This window comes from Formica exsecta, unplaced genomic scaffold (assembly GCF_003651465.1).
Source record: "Formica exsecta isolate Colony F162 unplaced genomic scaffold, ASM365146v1 scaffold137, whole genome shotgun sequence".
NCBI lineage: Eukaryota > Metazoa > Arthropoda > Insecta > Hymenoptera > Formicidae > Formica > Formica exsecta.
The window spans coordinates 583,424-611,342 of NW_021848702.1; the positions used below are offsets into that span (position 1 = coordinate 583,424).

The 27,919-nt window shown below is 36.8% G+C and overlaps 1 protein-coding gene across 1 annotated transcript in view; it reads right to left on the reverse strand.

The window, feature by feature from the left end:
- LOC115245931 (sushi, von Willebrand factor type A, EGF and pentraxin domain-containing protein 1) overlaps positions 1–20,315 on the reverse strand; it is a 41,683-nt gene extending 21,368 nt beyond the window's left edge. Inside the window, 3 exon segments of the mRNA XM_029824453.1 lie at positions 1,895–1,928; positions 3,954–4,029; positions 20,265–20,315. Coding sequence (XP_029680313.1) covers positions 1,895–1,928; positions 3,954–4,025 — 106 coding nt within the window. The 5' untranslated portion in view covers positions 4,026–4,029; positions 20,265–20,315.
- Between the last annotated feature and the right edge of the window lie 7,604 nt (positions 20,316–27,919).

A 27,919-nucleotide genomic window follows, 5' to 3' on the forward strand; every position in this document is an offset into this window, starting at 1 on the left:
GTCTCGTCCTGTCTCTCTACACAGCCTCTGAAACTCTACCTGATCCCCCGCCATCACGACCCTTCATTATTATATACCGGATCGAGATTTTCGACCCAATCGTATTAGATGGAGCCTCCTGAAACCTGTCAGACATAAAACGAGCTCATCTCTAAAGCTGGCTGCATGCTGCGATTCGAGAATATATTCTTTATCATAATTTCAGTTAATCTTAAAATTCTAATGCCTTGAAATATATTCGATATTTTCGAAAGTCCATATAATGTGCGGAATGTAAAAATGTTTTATGTATGACGCTAGTGACAACATGTGTATCGCAACAGATATTGGCATTTAGCATATTAATAGAGGAATATTTATGCAAATGGAAAGTTACGTCTAAATAGTTTTCATTTCGATCATCAGATCAACGTAACATATTATATTAACATATTGATTGTGCAATACATTGATTTACAAAACTTATTTTTCAAAATTAAAATTCTACTCTTAATCTCTAAACATACAGCCGTATTTGATATTAAGCGAGTTATTTTATTTTGTAATCTTCATATTTATTAGAGTCAGTTGCCGTATAATATGATATGTATTTATTCTGAATAATTGCTTTCATTTACTCGACAAGCGTTATATCTCGATATGCAGCTGTTAGGAAGACGTGACCAAACAAGAAGCGTAGATTAGTCGAAGAAAGAATGAGAAAAAATAGAAAACGCATACTTACGCGGAAAAAAATAGCACTTGCAATTTTTCAAATGCGACGACTTATGGCTAACGACACCGATCGGTCCCATATGGTACGTGCAACCTACTTAATTGCATCGGCGAGTAACGAGGAAAAATGGAGCAGTGGCGTTACGAATGGCCAAACTCTTATCCTCATTGTCTCTCACGAGATTTATTTATCGGACACTCGTGCGCCTCATTTTCGAAACTCTCGTGTAGCGGGCGCGGCGTATAATTGCCAGCTCTCGAATTTGCGATTCAAAGCGTCTCCGTGCGATTTAAATGTACGTAGTGACGCGACGCGGCCTAGTAAAAAAAAGGAACCCCTTAGTCGGTTTCCCTCATTTGCAACTGTATCCGTTGACTGCGCAAAAGCAATTTTCCATACATGACACGAGAGAACTTGATCTCCCGCAAACTGAAGAATTATTCGAGCGAAGTGAGAATTTAAGTGAGAAACCTTTCTCACAAATTATTACTTGATAGTAATTATTCTGGGAAAATAAGCCGAAAGTTACTATTTTAATAGAATCATGTTTTGTTCCCTCGGAGAGACTCGCGTAGCGAGTGCTACTTTCTTCGACAGTCGCGTGATTGATCTTTCCCGTAGTTATCCGAACGGGGCGAACTGCATGTCATTAGCTGTAATAGGTTCTTACAATACAATAATCTTGAAAATCATTCTACGGTTTTTATTACGCGCTGCGTCTCTCGTAATCCGCGGGAGTTCTAATATTCATCGGTGATCGATCGTGAAAGTAAGAGTCGCCTAATCTTCAAACTGGCCTGTTGCTTCGACGATGGCGATTTCTACGAGGATTAATTTGAGTGAATCATTCGAAAAAATAATCGCGAAGCAACTTTCATGTAATCTCGTACACGATATCGCTATCGATTCGCGGGATTCTACTCGTGAGGGGTCGCATGTATACGGATTACTTCTGTCATATTATATTCAAACCTTCGAGAACTATTTGCTCGACGCTTGCGTAGAGCACGTTTACGATCCCTAAAGATCTTCCACGGCGGCTTAAATCATCATGAAGTATTATCATCTCTAAACCTGTCTGAACAGGTACGTGAACACCGGATGCAACCTTTTGAAAGAAGGTAACGGATGGTTACCGTATGCGAGGCTCACGCGCCACCAGTAAATATTATTACTCACCGTTTGGACAGGTGAAGACATTTGCAGTAGGAACCTGCAACAGAAACGGAGCATGTTTAATTAACGTTGATAGTTAACACACTTGACCGTAAACTATTAGCTAATAATTGATAGTTGCATCTTGAAATATGATAATATCAAAAACGCATTGAATTATTTCATAATATATTAGATTAAAAGGAACTTCTCTAAATTACCGGCTAATAGAAAAATTTGTTATTATAATTTTATTTAATAGCAAAAAATATCAAGGATTTTCTAAATAAACTATATAATAATTATCGATAAGCTATAATAATATCAGATTAAAATATCGCAAAATAGGTGAAAAAGCTTCTCTAAATTACACCAGCTAATTTTGTTAGGCAAATTTCTGTTGCGCTTAAAGGGCAACAAAAATATCAAAACTGTGTGAACGGTTGATGATTTTACGTTTCATCAACAGATCAACCCAACTTTCGCTAAAAGATTATCACATCACAAGATCATACATCTTGAATTTTTCACGATTGCTTTATATCTGAAAGTTGTATGTACCCTTCAATGGGTTTACAACGCTTGTGTGTAATGGCGCGGGCTAAATTCAGACGATGTTAGACGCCGCATTGTTATCCGGCGGGAGAAAGTGGAGACGCAATCCGTCCAACGATCTCTTCGTCTCTTCTGTCTCCCAAGAGCGCGGAAAGTACCCGCTAACTTCGAGAGAGTGACTCGGACGCGTTTCTCGTCTCTGTATTTCGACGTCGCTTCGCACGCGTGTATGTATCAGTGATATAACGGTGACTACATTCCTGAGAGAGGTGCGAGTTACGCACTAGCTGTGTGTATCTGCGCCTTCGTGCATTCTCGCGCAACTCGGTTCGAAAATTAAGCCACCTGTAATACCCCCCTCCCCTCTTCTCCCCCCGATATATCGCACGTGCGGTTCCATTTAAATTCATTCGCTTGTGATACTATAATATCACTTAAAATGTATTTATTAGATTATTGTGTGCAGAATGCAATAATGATTCGCACACGAGAAAAGTTGAGCTGCTATTAAATTTTAATCTGATGGAAGATGTATCAAAAGTACATGTACGTGGGATACATAACGTGAGCAAAGGTATTATAGAATTAAAATCTACTTTACCAGAAAAAATATTAAGAATTTTTAGCATTTCCTCCATGTCTCTCTAAGATCTTTAATTTTCCACACGAATAATTGCTAAACAGATTCCTAGTCTTTTGCAAGCAAATATCTCGCTTTTCAAGAAAACATTCAAGGCGTCAAAGTATCGTGTGCAGAAATGACTGTCTCAGAGACTTGCACATTCGCGTTACATTCTTTCCCCTCTTGCATATCCGACCGCCGCGTTCTGTAGTTAAAATGTAGTAACTTATGTGTATAAGTGTGTGTGTGTGTGTGTGTGTGTGTGTGTGTGTGTGTGTCTCTCAATGATTGAGCGGCACTCTCAACGGCTCGCGCGGGCGCGCTTGCGTATGAAATTCACTTTCACCTCACATATGCCACATCTCGTGGAAACGAGCTGCGGCATACTCTGGTAACTTCTACGGAGAGCTCGCCGCCGACATACCAATTACTTCATAACCCGCGGTTTCAAACCCCTCTCCTTTCCAAGAATCTCTCTCGACCAAGGGTTCGTATCGCGCGAGTTCCTCGCCTAGCGTGTCTTCCTTCTGACCGCTCTTTCGCCTGTCTCGTATAGGGCAGGGCCGCAACTTTCTTTCTTCGTGCTCCGAGAAAATTACCTTCGTCTGGGCGCTCAAATTCTTCGTCGGATTGGTGCAATCAAGGTAAAAACTGCCTGGGATATTTTTATCAAATCTCTGGTAAGGCAAGAATAACTGTTCTTGGGTCACGTGAGAGATGACGATAAATAGACGAGCCGTTAATTTATAATTCAACGGAAACGCGCGGCTCGCATGTAATATGCGAGAGGATCATGAACGCCGATTATAGCCATGAATAATCGCAGTTGACTCCTAACAGTTAACGTAACGCGGCGTGCTTTCGAAACTTGGGTGCGATGAGGTATACATATAGCTGAATGCTCACCTGAGACTCCGTTAGCTGAAGATGGCACAAGAGGACGGTGACCCAAACGGCCGCCAATTCTCTTATCAGCATATTTCTGCAACAAACAAGAAAATCTTTACGTGAGCAGGCGTTAATTTCACGTCGGATGATTATAATTAAACGATCGTAGATATCGTCGCGTAGACGATGCAACGGACGCGATACGCGTAAATTTTCTCACGGATTTCTCTCAGGTTTTTTCGAAAAGATTCGTTGATTGACTAAAGCTTTTATCTTAGAAATATTTAACGATGCAACGCGATATGTAATTGCGACAAGATTTAGCTATTACCTCGACGCGTAATCGCAATTAATCCTTAATTTTTTTCTCGCGTTCATCGTATTAATCCCGAAAGAATGCTTTCCGCATTCTTTCGTGATTATCATCTGGTATTTCTCAGCATTCCGAGTCGAATACGCGCCAATTCTCATAAAATTCCTTACGGTTTCTGCAGCTAAATTGTGGCAGCTGCAGCCGCGTAACCGAGTTTCCCGATAACCGTCACTGGCCGCGAGATTATTATTGATGACGTTACGTTGCACACCGCACACACCTGTATCCATTAACCGTGAAATATCGCATCTATTTCTCGCGCCGCATCAGCCTCTTGAGAAAGGGGGAAGGGAGGGTCATCTAAACATCACGTTCTATTCTCTCTCTCTTTCTCTCTCTCTCTCTCTCTCTCTTCGTGTTGTTCCAAAAATATATCTAAAAGATACATTATAGATGATATATTACGCAATAAATATCTTTTTTACAACGACAAAAATTTGTTTTTATTTTACTTTTTGGATAATTTGTCTGGACTGTTTCATATATATTTATTTATATTATATTGTATGTATCTTCTAAAGATATATTTTCCTAGGATAAAATCTCCGAATAAAATCTAAATCTGCTTAAAGAATATATAAAGCGTTAATATATGTAGTTATAACGGCTAATACAAAATGTCTTGTATGCACGATTGCAGTTGTGTTCCCCAAGTCGCAAGCGATTAGACATATGACGCAACGGCCGCAGATTCGCGGATGAGCGAACTCGTGGGAAGCACTGGAAAGCGATCTTATATGCACTGCGCCTATGCATCGACGCGACGAGGCACTTCGCAAACGGAAGATAGACAGAGAGACAAAAAGAGACAGAGAGATAGAGAGAAAGAGAGAGAGAGAGGGGGGGGGGGGGGAGATCGGCGTAGCAACAGATCGCGAAAGTTTATTATATTTCGCGATTCACGCCGTTATACAGTCGCTTTTATGCAACCGACGTGCCATTGTCGAGGCATACAATCTGGCGCAAACTGGAGCAAGCGGTCGTGCGACTGTCTTCGCGTTCAATTAGCGACCAAGTAATTAGGCCTTCTCGGATTCGGCGCTTCCGATTGCGTCGTGGGAGATCGTGCGAAAACTCTTCCTTGATCGCATGTCGCGCTTTGGGATTTTGTTGCAGTAACGAATAAGATAATTTAAAAAAACTTTTCTGTGTAAAATAATTTTCATAAAAAATAAAAAGCTAAAAAATGATTTTTTTCTAGAAAATAACTCTAAAAAATAAAAACCTTTAAAAAATTAAAACTAAATATAAAATCAAGTTAACTAGCCAAGTACATAGAAGCAGTTCAGTTTGTGAAAGTTTGTAATTTAATAGTAAAGAAATAGTATTTGTTTGATAAAATCAGTCTTGCATTTATAGAAATATTATAGATTCTCTCGAGAAAATTAAAATGCATTTTATTTTTATAAAATTACGTTATTATGTCCCCCCCATAAATACTATTTCTTTACTATTAAATTACAAACTCTCACAAACTGAACTGCTTCTATGTACTTGGCTAGTTAACTTGATTTTATATTTAATTTTGATTGTTTAAAGGTTTTTATTTTTTAGAGTTATTTTCTAGAAGAAAATCATTATTTAGTTTTTTATTTTTTATGAAAATTATTTTACACGGAAAAGTTTTTTTAAAAGTTATTTTTAGGGATAAATATTAAACTTTTTTGACGTACAAGTTGGGATTTTTTTATATATTTGGCGTATTTTTTTTTACCTTTGTGAGGTTTTTTTGTGGGATCTCATTGCTTTTCGTAAAAATTTAAAATTTGAAATTTTTTCTGCCGAATATAAAGTACTACATTATGGAGTATTTACATGGATGCGATTTTTTTAAATTTATTCAATAGAAAGGAAATTCTTTTTTAAAGGGAATTGTATAAACAGTATATATTTACAAAGCTTATACCATATTGAATATAAGTATTGAATATAAGATTATAAATAATCTTAAGTATCAATCACTTATCTATCTTATTTTTATAGATAATTTTAATACAGAAGTTAAACTGTATACAAACCGTATAATCAATAATAATAATATAAATTGTGTAAGTGAATAAATATCAAAATATAGAAAGCAATAGGAAGGAAATTGTTTTTATTACGAAAAAGATGGACTTGTTTCTTATTCATACATTTAATATGACACAAGTCCATTCTATTGAATAAATGCATACATTTTAACAGTATATAATTCCTTCTAAAATGTATTCTAATAAATGATATAACCAAAAGAGATCAAATATTTTTTGCATTTATTGATTTATTAAATATGTTTATATATCACGGAATAGTGCAACACAAGAAGAAAAGTAATAAAGTGGTTAACAGTTATTAAGAATATCGCGGAATAATGCAAGGAAGAGAAGTGATTTCTTCTAATCGATGTCATATTAAGCAAAGTTAGATTATATTAGCGAAACAGAGCGAATGTTTACATTTGAGTGAATGTGTGCATTGTCAAATAACATATTTGTCATAAATACATTGTTGAAAAATAATTATGGAAGATTTTGGCTGACCATGTTTTCGAAAACGATAAGTTAGTAATTATACTCGCGAACGCGCATTTGTATATAATGTTTATTTAATTGTACATTTAAATGTAATTAATGCATAATTAATATTTTTAAGTTAACTTATACATATGGCTAAGCAATGAGTTTATGTTAATAGCAAAATAAATCTTGTGAGAATTCCACCAAAAATATCATAAAAACAACAGCATTAAATACACATTTTTAATTGGCATAAAGAATAATGAAATGATAAAATCATATCGAAGCACTTCTATAATCTACAAACATTTTGTGAATCTGGTATTATTCGTAACTTTTAGTTTTGGAAATGTGTGAATGTTTATTTAGATTTTATATATAAATGTAATTAATGCATAATTAATATTTTTAGGTCATTTAGAGAGAAATAGCTAAACAATGAGTTGCATGTTATGTTAAATAACAAAACAAATCTTGTGGGAATTTTATCAAAAATATTACATAGACAGTTGAATTGAACGCGTCAGAATTAAAGCCTGAAATAGAAATGTTAAGCATTAGTCAAAGAAGAGAAATAAGGTAATAATTTTGTTTATAAATTATATAATAAAGGTTATTTATTTTCTTAGACTAAATTGTCTAGGGACAAGACTTATTGTTAATCTATTTAACTTTTTTTGACATAATGGTTGAACTTATTTTTTAAAACAATAAGAAACGTGGAAATTGATGGTTTATTCAAATAGAGCTGCCTTTTGCAATATGATGTTATCGGAGAGCATTAGAATATCTGTCATCGACAAAAAGTAGTTCAAATTTGAATCAAAATGAGGAGAAAGAATTGATTAGTGATACTAAGTTGCAGATTTTATTAGAGGATTGTATAAAAGTTTATAATAATTTGGCAGCTGCGTTGGTTAAAACAGAATGTATTGAAAGTGTCTAGAGTATGGTTGAGGAGGGAAGAGGGAGCCGCCATTGCAATGTCATCAACATATCTCAGAAGGGGGGTACTGTCATCGGTTTAACCGACAGAGTGTTTCGGTTGTCTCACCCGTTGTTTCATCGGAAAAATTTTGAATTAGTCATTAGGATTTTGATGGATAATGGTTATCCTTTTAGGTTCATTTTCGATGTCGTTCGTGAACGCCTGAAAACTCTTGTTCATAACAATTCTAATTTTGACTGCGATAAACATACTGAAGATTCTGAGAGAGTTTCTTATTTTACTATACCTTACGTTCCTTCAATATCCGAACAATTTAAAAATATAACTAAAGACCTAAATGTGAAACTCTCATATCGTAGTCTTAACAAAATGAACAAGTTTATTAAGGTGCACAAAGATTCCTGCCCACAATCGGCAGCAATGTTGTTTACAAAATTAATTGTGATAATTGCGATGCGTCATATGTGGGATAGACTAAGAGACAATTACACACGAGGATAGCGGAACACAGAAATCATATTCGTAGAAATACGACAAATCACTCTGTTATAACCGATCACAGAATTACTCTTAATCATGACTTTAAGTGGGACAAAATAGAAATACTTGATAATGAACCACATTTACATAACCGATTGATTTCCGAGGTATTATACATTAAGCGACAAAAAGATAGTTTAAATCTACAAACGGACACCGAATGTCTCCCAGAGGCATATTTAACAGTTTTATACAAACTCTCAAAAATTTAATTTTCTGTCGTTCTCCTTTTCACACTCTGCATTTTATTTGCATTTATCGTGTTTTACCATACTTGACAGCGGTTATAGTCATTGTTTTTAATTATTTTATATTTCATTGTAATTTTTATGTTTAATTTATAATTATTTTACTGTACTTGACAACCTTCTAAATGTTATTTATTTATTTATCTATTTAATTTGACAAACACCTTTTTACAACGACAAAAAGTTTGTTTTTATTTTATTTTTTGGATAGTTTGTCTGGACTGTTTTCATATATATTTATTTATTTATTACTTTGATTTTATACTACAGACAATGCTGATATTGTTTTTCATTTCACTGTTTTAACAATTTACTGATAACATTTGTTTTTATCATCTCACCTTTTTCGCCGAACAATACTTCTCATTACTCTGTGGTTAGTTAGTGAGTTTAGTTAAGACTTTGCGTTGCTGGAAAAAAAATTCTCACAAGATTTATTTTGCTATATTAATATAAACTCATTGCTTTTAGCCATTTGTAAGTTAACCTAAAAATATTAATTATGCATTAATTACATTTATATATAAAATACAAATAAACATTATATACATGAATGCGCCTTCGCGCGTATAATTACCAGCTTATCGTTATCGAAAACATGGCCAGCCAAAATCTCCAAATATTCCTTTGATTTATTCATAATCATTTCCCAATAATGTATTTATCACAAATATGTTATAATTGATAATGCACAGATTCACTCCACTATACACTCCACGCTACCGCGTCGCTTGATCGGAGATCAGGATGTGTAAGATCAGAAAACGTCGGTCGTAAAAGTTACAGCTGACAAAAAGAAATTTTCAGGAAAAGAATATTAATTGACTCGTCAAGTGCGTCAAGTGCGTCGTGCGAGATTAATAGATCTTTATCCTTCATTCGCGATTCGTTTTCTTGTCGCGATTCGTATCACACTTCTGTGTCTGTCATCGAACAAAATTGATCGTCGATTACAATAACAGTACCAATGATTGTGTAGATCATAAATTAGCTATCGATCAACGATACCAAGCACGACATGTTATTAAACCTCGATAGAGAAATTACGAAACGCACACGTTTTCGTGGGAATGTTGTCCTTGCGATTTAACGGCCAGCTACAGAAATTAATCACGCATATCTACTCGGGAAAAATATACGGGATCGGAATAAAAAAGCACAATTATTAAACGCGGTGAGCTAAGCTAAGAAACTAATTCGCTTAAAATAATTGCAATCTCGCTCGAATGTTATTGCGTACGCGAAGTTGATCGTTCGAGTTGAATGCAAGGATCCGTTATGTTTGTGATCCTCAGGAAGTATCCATCGGGACAAACCGCGATGAGATTACGATTATTCGCGATTATGTGTCCTCGACAGGAAATCTTCCTGCGGTGAGCTAAATGCTCTGGCGTGCTGCCACCGCCTCGCTCGACAGTCGATCTCCGTCGATTATAACGGTTTTATCAGAGAATCCGGACGCGCACGTCACGACTGTGTATATGTACATGTACGCATGTGTCCGCGAGTGCGAAGAGTCTGCTTGAGAAGAAAACGTCACCGACATTAACCGCGATGCGAGATCGTCTACCGTTTAATATAAAATCGAGCTGCTATCGATATCCTTAGAGTCCCAGACAGCACAAAACATCCTCAGGATCATCCTGAATATGTCCAGGATGGTTCAGGACATTTGTAGGATGTTTTAAGATGTTATTATAAATAGTTGCTCTCCAAAACAGTTTTAATCGATAATAATCGTTCAAGTTAAACCTGTTCACCTTCTATGACTTATATTTGTCATTGGAGGGCGAACGTTCTCAGAGTTCACATCAGAAAGTTTTTCGTGTATATAAAACAGGCGTAAAATATATTTTGTCAAATCTTACACGGGGCATTAAAATACAAGGCGTTTCTTCGCAAGGATAACTTGTTAATACGGAAGCTGGAGTCGCGCACCCTTCACGTTCATTCAGAGAAATTTAAATATCAACTATGCGAATTATTCAGTAGATGAAAGGAATCAGTAAATGTACCGTCCATTTTTATAACTACGCGATCGTATAGGAAATATGCGCATTAACAGACAATTTATAAAAGCGATCAATCATAATTACAATACAATGCTAATCGTCGCAGACTATCATTGATCCTATTACAAGTGCAAATATTATTTAATTTATAAATAATTACCATTACACTTGTACTTCGCACAATAAAAATAAAAGAAAAGATAATCACGTATGGTTCAAAGACCAATAAAAAGATTCGCGGAAGTTGGATTCCAAGCTAACTGTAGGTTAGCGCTAGAAAGTATTCGGGCATCCTGTTAAGAGCGGCGCGAAACGGTGCGTATAAAAAACGAGCAATGACTTTTAGAGGCGCATTTGAACGCGACTTTTCGTTGTAGCCGAGCGTGAAAAAACGTTGAAGGATAATTCGACGCTGGGAACGGCCGTGGATTTCGCCATTTGATCGGATATTAGACCTCAATTAAATAAATACTTAATTCCCGCCGCGAGAGAGAAATCGTGCTCTTGATAAAAAAAAACATTAAAGTTTATTTTTATTTTGCAATATAAACTTAAAATAAAATTAATTTAAGAAAGCCTCTGAGTAATTAATAATGAAAATAGAAAATGGCAATAGGAGCCAGCGCCGTAAATCAAGCGCAAGTAAGTTAATGCACAATTAATTGGTCAAAACCATGCGATGGAACACATTTAAATTTATTAGTTCAAAATTAATTAAAAACGGGAGCGGACGTTTCATCAGCGCAATAAAATTCAAAAAAATACACTGTAGTCAATATCAGTCAGGTATATAAGCATAATAAGCCGCGATCAAATATTTAAATATAATCATCCGCAGGACATGTCCCTCCATGATTGGCAGACGTACGAGGCGGATAAGACCAGTATCCATCCGTACCAATCCTTTCATGAGCACCAATAAAATGTTGTTATATACATAAAAATCTGAAAAATCAGAGACATAAATCAGAGAGACAAAATCCCGGCAGAAACAGTATGAAAAAAAAACCATTTTTGATGCGCGCACTTACTCAAAACGCAATCAGGAAATCAGTCACCGAATAAAAAATAATTATAATATAAAAATAAATCAAATCCGCACAAATAAAATTAAGATAACTATAAAGAGCTGTAGCGCAGGAGACTAAAGATGCTAACAATGTTTCAATGTATAATGGGTATTATTCTGCAATCAATATATAATTTCAAAAGAGCTTAAAATATGAAAAACAAAATATTTAAATAAAAATATATATAAATATATATAACGAAGTAGTATACATATACAAAGCGCTAAGATTAACCTTTAGGAAGTTTCTCAATCGCAGTAACATGAGTCTCATGTAAGCATTATGTATCCGTCTGCAAATTCAGGCTATTCTTTTGTCTTTTAATGTATAGCATCTCGTTCCATCGCATGGTTTTGACCAATTAATTGTACATTAATTTATTTGCGCCTGACTTACGGCGCTAGATTCTATTGCCATTTTCTATTTTCATTATTATAATATAAATTTAGCTTCAATATCCTGGAAGACGTAGGAAAATACCGCGTGTCTAACGAGTTATTTTACGGTAGTAAAAAATAAATTCTGATAATTGCGCGCGGGGAAAAATTGCTGTCGGGTACGCTATTTCATGAAAACTACATAAAATTGTAATTTTCCACGCGCTCAAGCGACATAGTATCGCGTGGTATCGGCCGTGGACAAATTTATGTATCCTCTCGCGCAGTATGCCAAATAACGGTCCCTCCGTCTTACTAGGAAACATTCGCATCGCCATAATTACGATAGCGCCGCAAACATACTTTCTAACTGGATCTCGGTTTTGCTTATCTTGATCCTTACATTGCATAGTGATCAATTATATCTATAAACCGTATATGTATAAAAGGGATTCCTTCGTTGGGTTTTACGGGCGCGTCTTTAATTACTGTAATGACTGTGAGATTTCGTTTACTCGCGCGCGCCTATATGTACATCTGAAACATAATTTATGCAACAGCGAATCAACGTCATCGCGTTTATAATTGTGCTTTTTATTTTGTACTTTTTCTTTGAATAGATATGCATAATTGGTTTCTGTAGCTTGCCGTTAAATCGCGATGACAAAAAATTCCCGTGAAAACGTGCGTATTTTATAATTTCTCTATCGAGCTTTAATAACATGTCGTGCTTGGTGTCGTTGATCGATCGCTAATTTATGATCTATAGATCTATACAATCATACTTTTATTATAATCGAAGATCAATTTTGCGAAATACTTATATTTCTCTTTTATCTGTTGTATTTTTTCACGCGAGTTTGCTGTTTAGTCATCAGAGTTGAATTAAAATTCTTGCTCAGAAATATATGACTAAAATATTTGAAGAATTACATGTTATTTTAACATCTAAATACTTTAATGATTATCTTTAAATCAAGAATATAATAATAAAAGTTTGATTGATTTTACAATTGAAAAGAGAGATTATTTTTTAAATGAAATTCTGTGGAATGAAAAGATGAACAATTCTTGAAAGGAATATAAATTCACGATATGCAATTGTAAATTTTTGCAGGTAAATATATTTCCTGCTTTTTTTAAAGATAGCTTATAGATAGTTTGTAGATCTTCAACGACAATTGAGATTTACAGATCTATTGTAGAATAAAAATATCTATTTATAGATTCCACTTTAGAATAAAAATATAAAGATTGCTTCTTCGAGAGACTTCGTCGTCTTGGAAAGGTAACTAATATAACTAACATAAACGGATGTACGCCGATGGATTACTTAAATATATCACGAGTAAAGTACCGCTGCGTATTGTCTGACGACGATTTCCGGCTTTCTTAATGGTCATCGCCGATGATACATCCGTTCGATGACAAAATTGGTAATCGATACCTCGATACAGGATCTGCCACAGACGAATTCAATCCATGCGATATTCGAGAAGCCCTTTGTGTAATCGTCATCACGTAGGACGTAGGAGATTATATATCGCACAACCCGCGCAACATCTTAATTATTTATTCCACAATTAGCACAGTGCTGGGATTTACTTGCAACTTTCGGCCGAATTTCTTCAAATACTTTCTTTCAGATAATGAAAGATAACGTCATATTTGATAATTCTAATTATTTATAATTTTTTCGAATTCCTTGGAAAAATTATTGCGTTAATTAGTCGCATCAAATGTTTAGCCCACATAAGTAGAATACACATCGTCACGAAAAAATTGAGAACCACAAAGTCTAAGGCAGTTTCAAAATTGATCGTCGAGTAAGATAACGAGGATTGAATTGAAGAATTGTGGAAAGACGTCTCTATCGTTACGCTTTACGTAAAGCCTAATAACACATCTGACTACACCTCTGTGAGAATTTTTACACGCCGTTGTGCTTCTTACTGAATGGAACAACGTGGCCTGATTACCTTAGTGTTACCGTATATATAATCGCGTTATATCTACGTGTCTTGGATGAATTGGCAAACGCAAGCTCGATACTCGATGTAACAAGGCTAATTTAATTTCCGGTTGTCGTCGACAGCTTCGGAGAATGGGCGTTTTCTTGTTTCTTACTCTATTTTTTTTTTTGTAAAACAGTATACACGAATTGACTCGTAATTTTTTATTTGACAATATTGTCGTGTTAAATACAAATACGCACCTGTTGTAATCTTTTTCATGATCTTGTATATTTATTTATTCGAAGAATATAATAGAGTTATTCTCGAAGAATTATCGATTCTCTTAAATTTATTAAAACAGGAAGGACTCTGACAAAAGGGTTTCTGAGAGATATATTTTTGAGCGTGGGTGTAATTTTTTAGGATCCTTTGTGAGAATTGTACTGTAAAGAAAGTTTGGGCACATTCTTTATTCGAGGGTCAGGCTATGGCTATTCGTCCCCTTTCACGTCACTGCCATTGTCATGATCATCAGCATACAACGTTTCATCGCATAAGTGAGCTGAATTTTTCTTCTTTATCCGTTCAAATTTATACTCGTCAAAAATTACATTTGCACATTTATGTATAGAACATCGTTTATCTAAAACGACGATTACAAGCACGCCAATCACCGTGGTACTGCACGACGATCGTTAAAACCGTTTTCGCGGCAATCTGGTTAACCGTACAATAGTTGAAAGCAATATCCAATAATGCGGCCGGTCGTCCAATATAAAACGACTAGTCAGCCGACGTTTCTTTCGCGCTGTCCAACCGACGATTGTGCAAGTGCATTCCAGAGTCCTGAACACCTTTGAGCTACCTGCGGTTAAGAATCTACTACCCAACGATAATGTGGCACGCAGCGCGTTTTCTGTTACTGCATTATGCAAAATTCTGCGTGCGTTATCTACGTAGCCGATTATTAAAACGATGTGCATATCGAGTAAGATTTATTTCCGATATCTATATTGAATTAAAGAGGTTCGATGGTTAACTGGCAAGGAAACCTACCCAAGTGTTACACTCCGATTTTTTTCAAATTTGGCACAAATGTAGAACTACCAAAAATATTTGACCTGTATTTTTTCATTTGCGCCCATAAGCGGTTTTACGGGTAGTTAATACCCCTTCAATATTTAACCCGCTACCATTATAAGTGCAACAAAAATGCATAAGATACAAAATTTAATGCAAGATGTAAAAGTTTTTTGGATCGCTAATTATGAATGTAAAGTAAGATTCGCAAAATTATTTGTTTAAATAATAAAATGTTGAAACAAATCAGCAAAAAAGTTGAAAAAATACAGTATAGTGACCATATATTATAAGAGTTATTCGGGTAAGTGATTCTAAATATGGCATTAAATTTTTAAAGTGCATTGTTTTAAATTATTCAAACAATAAACGGTTTAAACAAATCAGCAACAAGATTGAAAAAAAATTGAAGTGCTTTATTTAATTGAAGTGGCTTAAGATATAAAAGATTTTTTAGTTGCTCAGTAAAACCGCTTATGGGCACAAATGAAAAAATACGGGTCAAATATTTTTGGTAGTTCTACACTTGTGCCAAATTTGAAAAACATCGGAGTGTAACACTTGGGTAGGTTTTCTTGTGAGATCCGCAAAAGAATGATTTTCAACGAATTCCAGCCCAATTTCGTTTAATTTTTGCCTTACATGTTCACGGGCTATTCATCCGCTTTTCGCTTCGCATACGATGGCCAATTAGCGACGTTGGCTACCGTTAAGTTATTCAGATGCTGTCTTATTAGGCCCACGAGTGACCCCTAACTATTCTCTGTATCCTCTATATAAAAAAGTTAATTAAAAATTTTATAAGTTAAGAAATTAATAAAGCTCTCAAGTGAAATCACAACTTAAAAATTCACGGGTCAATAAGAGCCGGACGTGGATGATAGTGCTTCAGATTCATAGAAAATAAATTTTTCTATGAAGCTAATTATACTGTACACAAGGCACGAAATTTTCTTGGTCTTATACCAAGATTACTAATTTCAATTCAAGATTTGTAATATTCCCTCTTTACCCCTCTGAAAAAACAAAGGCAAAAAAAATATCGGGGCGAAATCGCTGAATCGTATAAGACCAAGAAAATTTCGTGCCCTGTGCACAGTATAATCAGCTTCATAGAAAAAGTTTTTATGAATTTGACGCACTATCATCCGCGTCCGGCTCTTATTCGCTCGCGAATTTTTAAGTTGTAAAAATTTTATATTAATTTTAATTTTCGAGGAAAAAAAATATCTTCGTATATTCCGAGAAACGAATAATGCACACCTTTAACATGGCATCACTTAAATTCAGATTCACGTGATGCGTGTCCCATTTTTTTCGCGAAGGACACGAATATCATTGAGCGCAACCGTCATTTTCGTGCGCGTGACTTTTGTCGTGTCGCCTTCATTAAAAGTCGACACGGGTATACCGTTTGTTTCCTGAATGCGGGATATATGTGACGACGAAACGCGATGAAAATTCAGGGTCGAGGTTTGAGAGACACGGCGTTTTCTCGCTAAATGACCTAACATTTGTTATCTTGTGCGACTTCTCACGGTTCGCTGACCGATAAAGCCGCTTGTTGTCGACAAACGACAGGTCACGCAATGAGTGAATGTCGAGGAAGTATAACGTGACATTCGTTTTCAGAATGAAACAGATGTCGTTCAATTCACCGTCTAACTTCTAACAGCTTCGTTGATTTGCCATAGTAATCAGATTTAAGATGATGATCAGATAAATAATATTATTAAATAAATATACATATTACATTTTTTCGTTTCACTCGCAATATATCGCTATTAAAATAGCATTATTGTCTCAAGAAAATTAAAATCAATCTTGAGCTTTAAACATCTAATCCATTTTTTCGCACGACTAAAATTCATTTACTTATTAGAGAAATGAATGCAAAATGTGTTAGAAGAGAAATGATAAGCAAAACTTGAGAATTCTATGTTATGTGCACAACGACCCGATGACCCCCATGACGTGACGATGACGTGCAATCTCGCATCTCTCGCGAGGTTCGTCGACCGATAAAAGCGCCGCCGCCGGCATCGCCGCCGCGCTGTCATAGCGATGGCGGCCATGTGGAGCGCGGCCGCGCGCGCGTGTTGCATCTCCGTAAGAGAGATGCATCTTTGGTGAAATCGTGAACCGGGCAAGGCACATTCAAGCCGCATTACAGCCTCCGTGGTAGCCGCCGCTCAGGGCGTGGCTGCTACAGTTGCACCGCAGCCGCGGTAATCAGCACGCAGCTGCATTACGAGTCTGTTTCCGACAGCGCGCGAGGAATGCCCGTCAAAATGCCCGCGCAATTAGAGATCGCAGGATCGAGGGAGCGGCAGATCGTGAACTTGGAAAAATGCAAAGCTGGACACGTAAGAGAAACGCAGCGCGGCAATAACGGTCGCGAAATTCTCTCAATAAACTTGATTGCTTAGATGCATCTTCGGGGCCGATAGGAATAGCATCGTTAGATCTCTGTAATGTCTCGTAATGACGACGAGATGGCATTTGACGATTCTGATGAGAATGCTGGTCGATCGAAGCGACTTTTTGAGACTCTTATTCGGTTACCGAAGTCTTTTACGTGACTGGAATTTCTCACGGCGACGATATGCTCTTCTTTTCTTAGCCGTCGGCGGTTAACGGTACTTCAGCCAAGTAGCGTCATAGCCTCAGTGAATTTGTCGTTAAGCCGCGAAGTCAAGCGAGACGTAGCAAGAATTTGACTGCAACAATCACTCTTATACTTAATTGAAATATTAATAAAATGTGTTTAAAAATTTATAAAAATATATTCTCCTAACAAACGCGTCTTGTAGTTTTCAAAATTCTGCTTCAAGATTCATTGTGTGCATATGTGTGGGTATGTGTTTTTTTTTATAAAAATTGTACGCTCCATTTAGATATTAATAAAAAAATATAAGCACGTTTACTTGTATAATTTCATTAATGAGATCGGTGTGTGATATTAAAATTGTATGTGCAAAATGAATTTTAACTTATGCGCATATTTTAAAATAATACAAGTATTAAACAAAATATTGAATAACATCCTTAATACTCGAGACATGGAATCAGAATATCTGGTACATCACGTGTGAATACTTATCTATCTGCACGCTAGAGTATCTATATACTCGTGTACATGCCTATCTGCCTACCTACCTACCCAGCTACCTACCTACCTACCCACCTATCCAAGTTAAGAGCTACAAGGCTGGCTTATGTTCTCTCTACCACTATAATGCCGGAGATACTAATCCTTGATAGAAGAATTTTAGGTCATCGTAATATAACCAATTTTTTTAACTTTTGTTTTATAATTAAAATGCAAGAAATAAACTTTCTAAAGTTATAAGAAATGACTAATTTATGTTTTATAATGGAAGATATTGCTATGTATCATCTGTAATAAAACGCATCATTAATCGCAAGATTATTTCGTGGTATTTTATAAAGAAGCAAATTAAATCCTAAAAGCAATTGCAATTTTGCAGTAGCGGAAATATTTATAAAGCTATATGTCATGCAGTTTTCTAGCAATATTTTATATTTATATTGCATGTTATATTTTAACAAATCAAATAAAAAATTATTCTTGTATATAGCAAATTTATTCATAAGAAGATGAGAGCGAAGAAATCCGACCATTGCTTTTTACTGACCTGACGAAGTGGGCAGCATCAAGGCATTCATGGATAAAATTTGCAATTGCGATGCCGCGAAATTATTGTATCATGCATGGGAATAAAAATTCTCTTAAATCACTCGCAAATACACACGCAACTCGCAATTTCGTTTGTTTCAACATCCCATTAGCGTTTTACAAACACAAAACGAAAAATGCGAAAATTCATCGTGCAAGAAACTTTCTCTTCTACGTACGCGCGCACGTTTCTAAGGTTTTCTACGATGTAAATTTACGCTACGGCCAGAATCGAGCCGGTAGCGACGACCACACCAAGTGGAGAGAAAAAATCGCGAATTGTGATGCAAGAACTAACTGCGATCGGAACGAAGTATCGGAAAAGGTAATGTAAGAGAAAAGTTTCCAGTCCGTAAAAAGTGGTTTTCGTAGTCTTCTTATATTTCGCTATTATTCGTGAACAACGCGGGCAAATAATTTAGAATTTAGTTCTTAGAGACTGCGTCTGGGTATGAATAGACATTTACAATTGTCGAAATAGATCTTGCTGTAAAACTTAATGTTACATTGTTGCGAGAGATTAATTACATGCGCGCATGCCTAGAGAAATTAATTACACAATCTATGTGTAACAATAAGTCTCACACTTTATTCATATACAAAGATTCATACAAGGAAAATTTTCTAGAGTGGAATCTTTTGTTCTTATCTTAGGATAGATCTCTAGGGAATTAGCACAGTTTCGTGTTACTATTTTGATTCATATGTTTTTTTACATTGCAAGACACTGCAAGACAAACAAGAATTTTTCATAGAGAGAATCTGTGTCATTAATAATAGAAATAAAAAAAGCTACGTTTTATTAGATATTAGATACATAGTTTCTTATTAAGGTGGAATGATTGATAACCGTCCTTGGTTCGAGTGTAATCACTCGATTAAACCTTTCAATTGTATAATATTTTTATTGAGATCCAACTTGAATAAACTTCATTTCTTCTTGTCGGACGTTTTTAATTGATCGCCGACTCTGTTCTGCCGGTTTTGTTCTGACGTTTCTTAAGATCGTGGATGTTTGATCGCGCCCCACAAATTTCAACACGTAAAAGATTTCTATACGTGTAATCGCACGTCCGTGCCTTGCACAATGCATTCGTCACAAACATATATAATATCGCCATGTCTACACAGCGAAACACGTTTGTATTTTACGTTTCAAATTGTCAGAAAATGTTTTTTCTATTTTTCAAACTAAAATATAAATAATGCATCTGTTAGCATTAATGGAAGCCGTTTTAATTTTAGTCTTATCATTAAAGTTTTTATTAAATTAAATTTGATTAAATCCGTATTGTAATAAATTAAGGGCGACGTCTTCGCGGAGATCCCTTCTTCAATCGCACACCGTAAAATCCAGTATTTGATCTGCTATTCGTTCAAGAATTTTTTCTCGCCAGTGCAAGTGATCCCGCGGCGCTTGCGAAGAAAGGCACGCTCATGCAAGATCAACCTCACACATCGAATATGGTTCCGACGTTCGTCACGACATACCGGTGTATCTCTTACGAAAGAGAGAGAGAGACTTACGTTTGTTTCTCCTACGTTCTACGGCGAAATTCTAGTCCCGGGGTACATGTACACCGTTGAAGGTCCGTCTACGAAAATTCGCCGATGAGTAATTCACTACACAGAACGAAACGAAACTCACACGCGTGGGCGAGTGGCGGCCGATAGCGATACGCGTTTACGAGGCCGAAAGATGATGTGAAGGAAGTCAGTTTCGCCGTTTTGCATCGAATAAGGTGGCGATAAAGAATAACAAGAGAGAAAGAATGGAGCGGTGTAGAGAACGGAACAAAAATCCAACAACTGTCTTCTCAGGGTCACGTAGCTCCTTCCCGCCGGCCCGCCGCTACGAGACTGAAGAGAACCGGGGTCTCTCTCTCTCTTCGCCCAGGTGAACGGTGCGCGTTACCTGAGAAAGAGTGCCTTCTTCCCTTCCCCGTGACGATCAAGGGAGAGAAAAGGAGGCAGCCGTGAACGTAGGCGCAGGAAAGATGGAGGAGACATCGTCGCGAGGCTGAAGAAGGCCGAGCATGGCATCGTTCTCTTGTATTGTTTATTGCATGGCAGCACTGCGGAGGTAGCTGTACGGTACATTTAAATACCTGTCACGTGGCGGCCAGATTGCTGCAAAATGACGTCAGGACGGGAATGCGGCAAAGAATGAGAGAGAGAGAGAGAGAGAGAGAGAGAGAGAGAGAGAGAGAGAGAGAGAGAGAGAGAGGAGAGAGGAGAGAGGAGAGAGAGAGAGAGAGCTGAGAGAGAGAGAGGAGAAAGGAGAGAGGAGAGAGAGAGATAGATAGATAGATAGATAGAGAGAGAGAGAGAGAGAGGAAAACGCAAATATGTTATATGGGAATTTATAATTTCGAAACACTTTTGATCTCCTAAAAAAGTTAAAATTATTTCTGAACATGCGACATATTGTTAAATTAACTTTTGCACTGCTCGAAGATAGCATCTAAACTAGTTTGTATGAATGCTCATTGAGAGACAATATTTTGTTCTAGTGGATGTGTTATTTCCGTGTTGATGTTAATCCCATACTTGCAGGAGGGTAGGAAACCAAAGAGGTAGCCTTTCTATTTGAGAAAACAGCCGTGAACGTAGCACGAAGGCGAAACAGCCGGTGGAACTCGAGTTTGATCGCGTCGGACTACATCAGCCCAACCAGTTCGCATTACCGAGAGTAGGTAGGTATGTGTATCTCGGGAGGCTGTTACATACAGCTAAAGAAATATCGTAAAAAACCACGAGTTACAATATCTTTTTATGATGCAAAAATTGTTTGCGGGTAGAAATCCTTTATCTCACCAGCTTAGTAAGTTCTATTGTCGTCTCGCGAAAAAAACTTGTGGCCCCTTTATTATTACAGAAACTTTTTTGTTTCCAGTAAAATATTATTAAACTTAAAAAAATTAACAATATTTATTATATACAATAGTAAAAATATGTCATTGTGAGTCACATATACAGATTTATTATGAAATTATGATGAAGTAAATATATATTTCTACGATTGTAAGAAAGAGAGTTACGTATAGATAATTTTGTTAATTCTCTATAATAATAGTTAGCTGATCCTCATTCTCTTTTGTGTTGACACAAATGTTAAAATAGCCACGGCTTGGCACGCCAACGGGATTAAGTAGGCGCGTGGTTGCAGCAAATAGGCGTTTCTCGCGAAAAGAGACATCGATGCTCACGCAGGAAAGGTCGTCGAGCCAGATCAGCGCAGAGTCACGCCACGTCGGGTATGACGACCGGGGCGATGCGGATTTCTTTTTCTTGCGTATACCTTGAATGAAAGTTGTAATTGACCGAGACGTTGGATGCGGCGACGCGGTATGCTTTACTGAGACCATATACTACTGCGCGTTTTGCGTACGTCGATATATCTGACATGAGACGTAAAATTTCGCGCCGCTAATTCAAAGAGAGATTCGCTCTTTTTTATATCGGCGATTAGAAATCATCGAGAGATGCGATCCGCATCATTTATCGTACACCCGTAAACACAGGAAGAAGCTCGACCACAACAACTAATGTGAAGATATTTACATTGCTTTTATAAAGCAGGGAAGATCAAATTTTTATATTTCAAGGAAGAATGTACTTCACTTATTCTATTCGATTATTTCTTTCTTTAAATGATTTATAGGAAAAAATGTAGAATAATACAAATGAACATTACCGGACAATTTTTATATTAAATCTTCGCAGATAGATCCTTTATAAAAAAAAGAATTGCGCAAATCATTGTTAAACCAGCGTCTATATTTTTCTCGATGCACGATCGTCTAATTGCCTTCGTCGAGGTTCAGGTGTCATCTTTTTTTCCACTCGTTCTAATTACAACGGACGTAACACTTTTTACCAAGCGTGACTGCGATGCTGGGAGTTATGCAAGAAGAGCGAGCGCATCGCCCGTCGCCATGCGCGACGCAAGATCCGTTGCAATTATTTTCAACTCTTAATTAACATCCAGCTCAAAGCGCATTAAAGACGATTGGACGGAAAGTCGGATGGTCAACGGTCGACAATTTTACGATAAAAAAGCACATGGTAATAAGTGCGCTCCGTTAGCGTTTTATCGGGTCTGCTGCACTTGGAGGCGTTCAACCCGGCAACTCTCTGGGCGCATGCGAGCGAATCTTATTCGCGCGGCTGTTTATAAATAAAACGGAACCATCATCCTTAAGTTGCTTACCAAGCCAGAAAACGCAATCCGATAGAGCTGCGTCGATTTGCACTGGCTTGCTTTTAAATAATGCTCCGTCATTGTCGGTTCACGTTTTCGTTTTTTATTTGCGCAGATAAAGGACACAAAACATTTGTAACATAAATTGCAATGGGTCAAGATAAATTTATAGATATTATTCGAGGAAATAATTATTGTGGATTATTTTACTTTCAGCAGAAGTATGTGGATGCGAATGCAACTCGCGAACAAAGTAAAAATAAATGCGACTTGTTCGGTAAAATACATTTTTTGGCTACTTATAATGTAATTTCTATTGCGCCGCGATTGTCGCCGTTTGAGTTCGGTTATCAATGCGCGACTTTCGAGGCATTGTCAATTATACACTTTCCCGACTTTCTTTCAAGAGCGATGCGCGCCTGATCGGATAGTTGCGAACTTGCTCGCGCGAGAACACAAAGATACGAGTTTCATTAGCAAGATACGATTCATCACGGTTTAGTGTCAGTTCAATGTTGATAGCATAATAATTCCGATCATATATATTTCGTAATATTACTCCGGAAGCTTACGACGCGACGTGCATTTAAATCGTGATGTATATTATTAAGTGGCATTTAGCTGTATCGGTATACCGAAAGAGAAATGCTGTCAAGCGCTCATGACAAAAGACGTTGACCCGGGCAAAGAACCGTTCGATTACACTCGCGCCTGCATAGATAAAATATATTAACTTTACCGTAATTTTTTCATCATAGTTTTCGTAAAGAAACATGACTCTCTTTAGAGGTATAAAAAAGTGAAAATTTTTCAAAATAAAGATACTAAAACTAATATAATAATATTTCGATTTGATATAAAATAGACACCTTACTAGTTCGATCAAACTTTGTAACTTAACTTGAACTACTCAACTAGTCTGGAAGTTAGTATAAATACGAAATCCAACTTGGCATATGCTGATCAAGCCATCAACCAAGTTGAATCAAACTGAGTTGGTTTATATTCCCGAGATAAACAAAATTATATTTTTTAATTGGGGTTTGTATTTGAACCGTCTGCGTTTGTCGAGTTAATCATGCAATAATTTTGCAAAATATCGTAGATAAGACGATTAGGAAGTTTGGCAGGGCATCGACCCTGATGGCGAGAAACCGTTCGACGTGCGTTCAAATTCTGTTGACGCACAGGTGTAGTCGTGTAAACTCGCCTCGGTATGAGCGCGAGCTCCCTTCCTCGAGGCTTGCCTCGCCCGTGTCCTACAAAACTCACAGCGGATTAACGTCGGAGCATTTACGACGACCTCTTTATCCGTTGGTACAAGCTCGCGTGTATATGCGCCGGCACGCCAGTTTCACCAAAGAACACGTCGAACGGCGAATGAGATGCATAGCTGCATTCCACGCGCGGTCGATCGAAGCGATCATTACAGATATTATGGAGTGTATCACTCTCTTTCTGCGAGTTTCCAGTTGTACAACGAGAAATCTAAAAACAATCTTTTCTCAAAATTGCGAGTCGTGTTTCGGAGGAAAGAGATACTTTGAAATTTGTCATAATAAATTTAGCTTTTTTTTTATGTGAAAGATTTGATTAAAATTCTTTTTATAAAGAGAAAATAATTATTACAGAAAAAGGAAAAGAAGGAAAAAGGAAATTTCAGAAATTTCACGTTTAACTAAATATGATGTAAAATTGTTCGGAAAAAGTTCAGCGAAAAATTCAGCGAAATGCAGGAAAATAAAAATGCGTCAAATTGATGCTTACAATAAACGGGCGTGCTTGTAACACATGAATTATGTGCATTTTCCTCGCCTTGAACTTGAACGTTACACAAGCAATCGCGGAATAGTAATCATGTAGCTTCCTCGTTTGATTCGAGCGTTCTTAACATTGCGACTTAACATTAAAACATTGCGTTTTGCGTCCCTCGAAAATGTCCGCTAACATTGTTCAACGACACCTTACTATATATATAACGCATTATTGCATCCAATCATTCGGCTGGCGACATTCGTGATATATCGTAAAATGCGATATAAGCAACGTCGTTTCTGCGAGAAACTTTCGAAACTCGACAAGTTTCCAATAAAGTAAATTTGAGCTTCGACAATTCGAGCAATGCGATCGACTAATATAAAATTGCACAATAAATTTTCGATCGGTATTTACTATAGCCTCGAAAAAACGCGTCACAAATTACTGCCTGTCGCTCGCGGTGGATGCATCCTGAATTTTCGATTGGCTCGCAGAAGAGTTTACGGTATAGTAGCGCGCTGGGGCACGTCCACCCCGAGAGGAGTAGGTGACAATGACGAAAAAAGACAGCATAAGCATGCGGAGGACAGCCGACGACGACGAGGTAGGGCCGATGGAGGCCGCGATCCGCGACCGGCAGGAAATCGCCGAGAGTATAACGGTACCAGAAGCGCGGTTACACCGCATGCGGACGTTTCGCGTCGCCGACGTCGTCATCATCGTCGTCGTCGTCGTCGCCGATAAATATAAACGACGAATCTCGGCTCTTTGTCGTAACGCTTGTAGTTAAGTGTCATTCGTCGCGGCTATGATCCGAAGAGAGCAGGTGGGATAGGTCGCGTCTGTTCTCTACGAATAAAAAACCGAGCCGGAAACGGATATTCCAAACGGAAGCGCGAGAGTCTTTCTGAAATAAAAATTTTGGCATATATTTTTTAAGTATGTTTATATATTGAATATAGAGAATTGTGAAATAACGACGATCTCGTTAAACCCGCATTTGGGCCTGTACGCTCGGCTAATTATCGCCGCACGAGATTTCTACAAAGTCAATATTAACTCACCTACCGAAAATTGTGCGTGATTCGCGCCGCATTTTAACCGGCCAAAAATTTCAAGTTGAACTATTTGAAGCATGTAAAACGAGAATCTTGAATCATCCACTCATCCAGCTTATATAGTCACAAAACTTTTTAATTGTATAATTTTAAATCTGAGAATTATTTTTTATTTAATAATATTTTCTATATCTTTCCTGTGATTTATTTGATTATATATTAATTGCTAATACTTGGTTTTGTCATAATCGGGTAATTGGGTCACATAACTCTTACAAGTGCAGAAGTGTCGTTTAAAAGAGATGCGGTCAATCTTATCGAAACAAATCCAACATTCCGCTAACCATTGTCGACACTAACGGTCGCTAATGCACTGATAAGACTTGCGCGGCTGATTGCCATTTTTAAGTATCTCACCCTTAGCATTGTCACAGTCACTTTATCGATTACTTATGGAGAAATCACGCAGTTACAGCATTATAACATATTGAAATATTTCCTTTTGTACATCTCGAATTGCACATTTCAATTGTGGGAATGATGATTGACAAGTGAGAAAAAAATTCATAATATCATTTGTAATATTCAATCATCTTTTATCTCTGTTATAATTATACCTACTTAATGCACGCAGCTTTGTAAGTATAGTTTATTTTTAGCCCGAGTTCTGTCATATATATTGTTGCGATGAATCAATATTGAAAATGTTATTTTAAATAACAATGAGTAATTATACTTTCTTCTTACATCACACACGTGCGATCATCACCGCTTACGAATTTCTCAAGGATCGCAGCTGCAATGAGAACTTCCTCGATACCGGGATGATTCATATCCCGGCAAGATGCGGATACAATGGCTCGGAATGCAAGCGAGATAGAGCGGGCTCATCAAGAATACGAGTGAGTCGCGACGTAATGTAGGTAATCCATAATGAGGACTTTATACACATTCCTCAACGTCGCCCGCTTTCTCTGTCCGTCTCTCTCGCGCTTGCACGAGAAGAGATTTCTCTATTTGCTCGTGCGTTTCGCTTCAATCCTTTCTCCATCCTCCGCCCCGTTCTGCCTGCATTAAGTCCAGTCCAGATTCCGTCGCGGCAGAGTAATTCGCACCGAAACGATCATTAGTTCAGGTATTCTTAACCTTATTCGCAACGCGGTACCTTACACGCTCTCGTTGCGGAATATAAGTTGATATTTATTAGTAAATTGTAATAATTATTAATGTTAACTTTTAATTTCTTTTACAAGTTTTTATTGTATATTGTTAAATTTCTTTTACAAGTTTCATTTTATTGTTTATTGTTTAATTTCTTTTACAAGTTTTTATTGTATATTGTTAAGATAAAATTATACGAAGTGTTAGATAAATCGTGATAAGGCCATCTTTTCGCTAATTATTATCGTACAATTTACTGGATATACTGTATAATGTAATTAAATTTTTTTTTATAACAGGAAATATTTTATTTTCTCCCAACTTTCTTTAGCAATATTTCCTTTAGCAATACGTAAGTGCGAAAAGGTATCCATGGAAAATTTGTCATAAAAAAAGTGGCCGCAATTTAAGCTGGATCTATTGTAGTTTCGCATTTTACATTACATTATAGCGCTCGTACATGTTCATGTTTCACGTAAACTTGTAAACGCGTGCACCCACACACACGCACACGCACACGCACACACACATACACACACACACATGCAGACATTTTTTAGGAATCACACACACAGCGCAAGAAAATAAAGAATCTTGGGCGATGGAGACAACCAACAGGATTAACGGTACTCCTCGGAATGAAATTATACGTAGTGTGTCCCGTGTTGATTACATAATCAATGCGTCTTGCACGGATTGTCGAGAAAAAATTACGGTCGCTCATTGTCAGCCATGCTTGTAGTCATCTATTAGAAGAACATAAGAAATTATATTCACAGAGATAACGAGAAGAGACGAAGATAGATCGTATTTGGTAGAGAAAAGTCATAAACAAAATCTAGGAATGACTTCCTGTTGAAAAACGTGAATTTTGTCGCAAAAATTTATAGAAAGACACAATGATTTAAAGAAGTCTATTCTTCTCTTCTTGTCTTCCTACGCGTTTACATTATAATGGCTAAACAAATTTGTCGTAATTGTACGACGGTTATATTCATGAT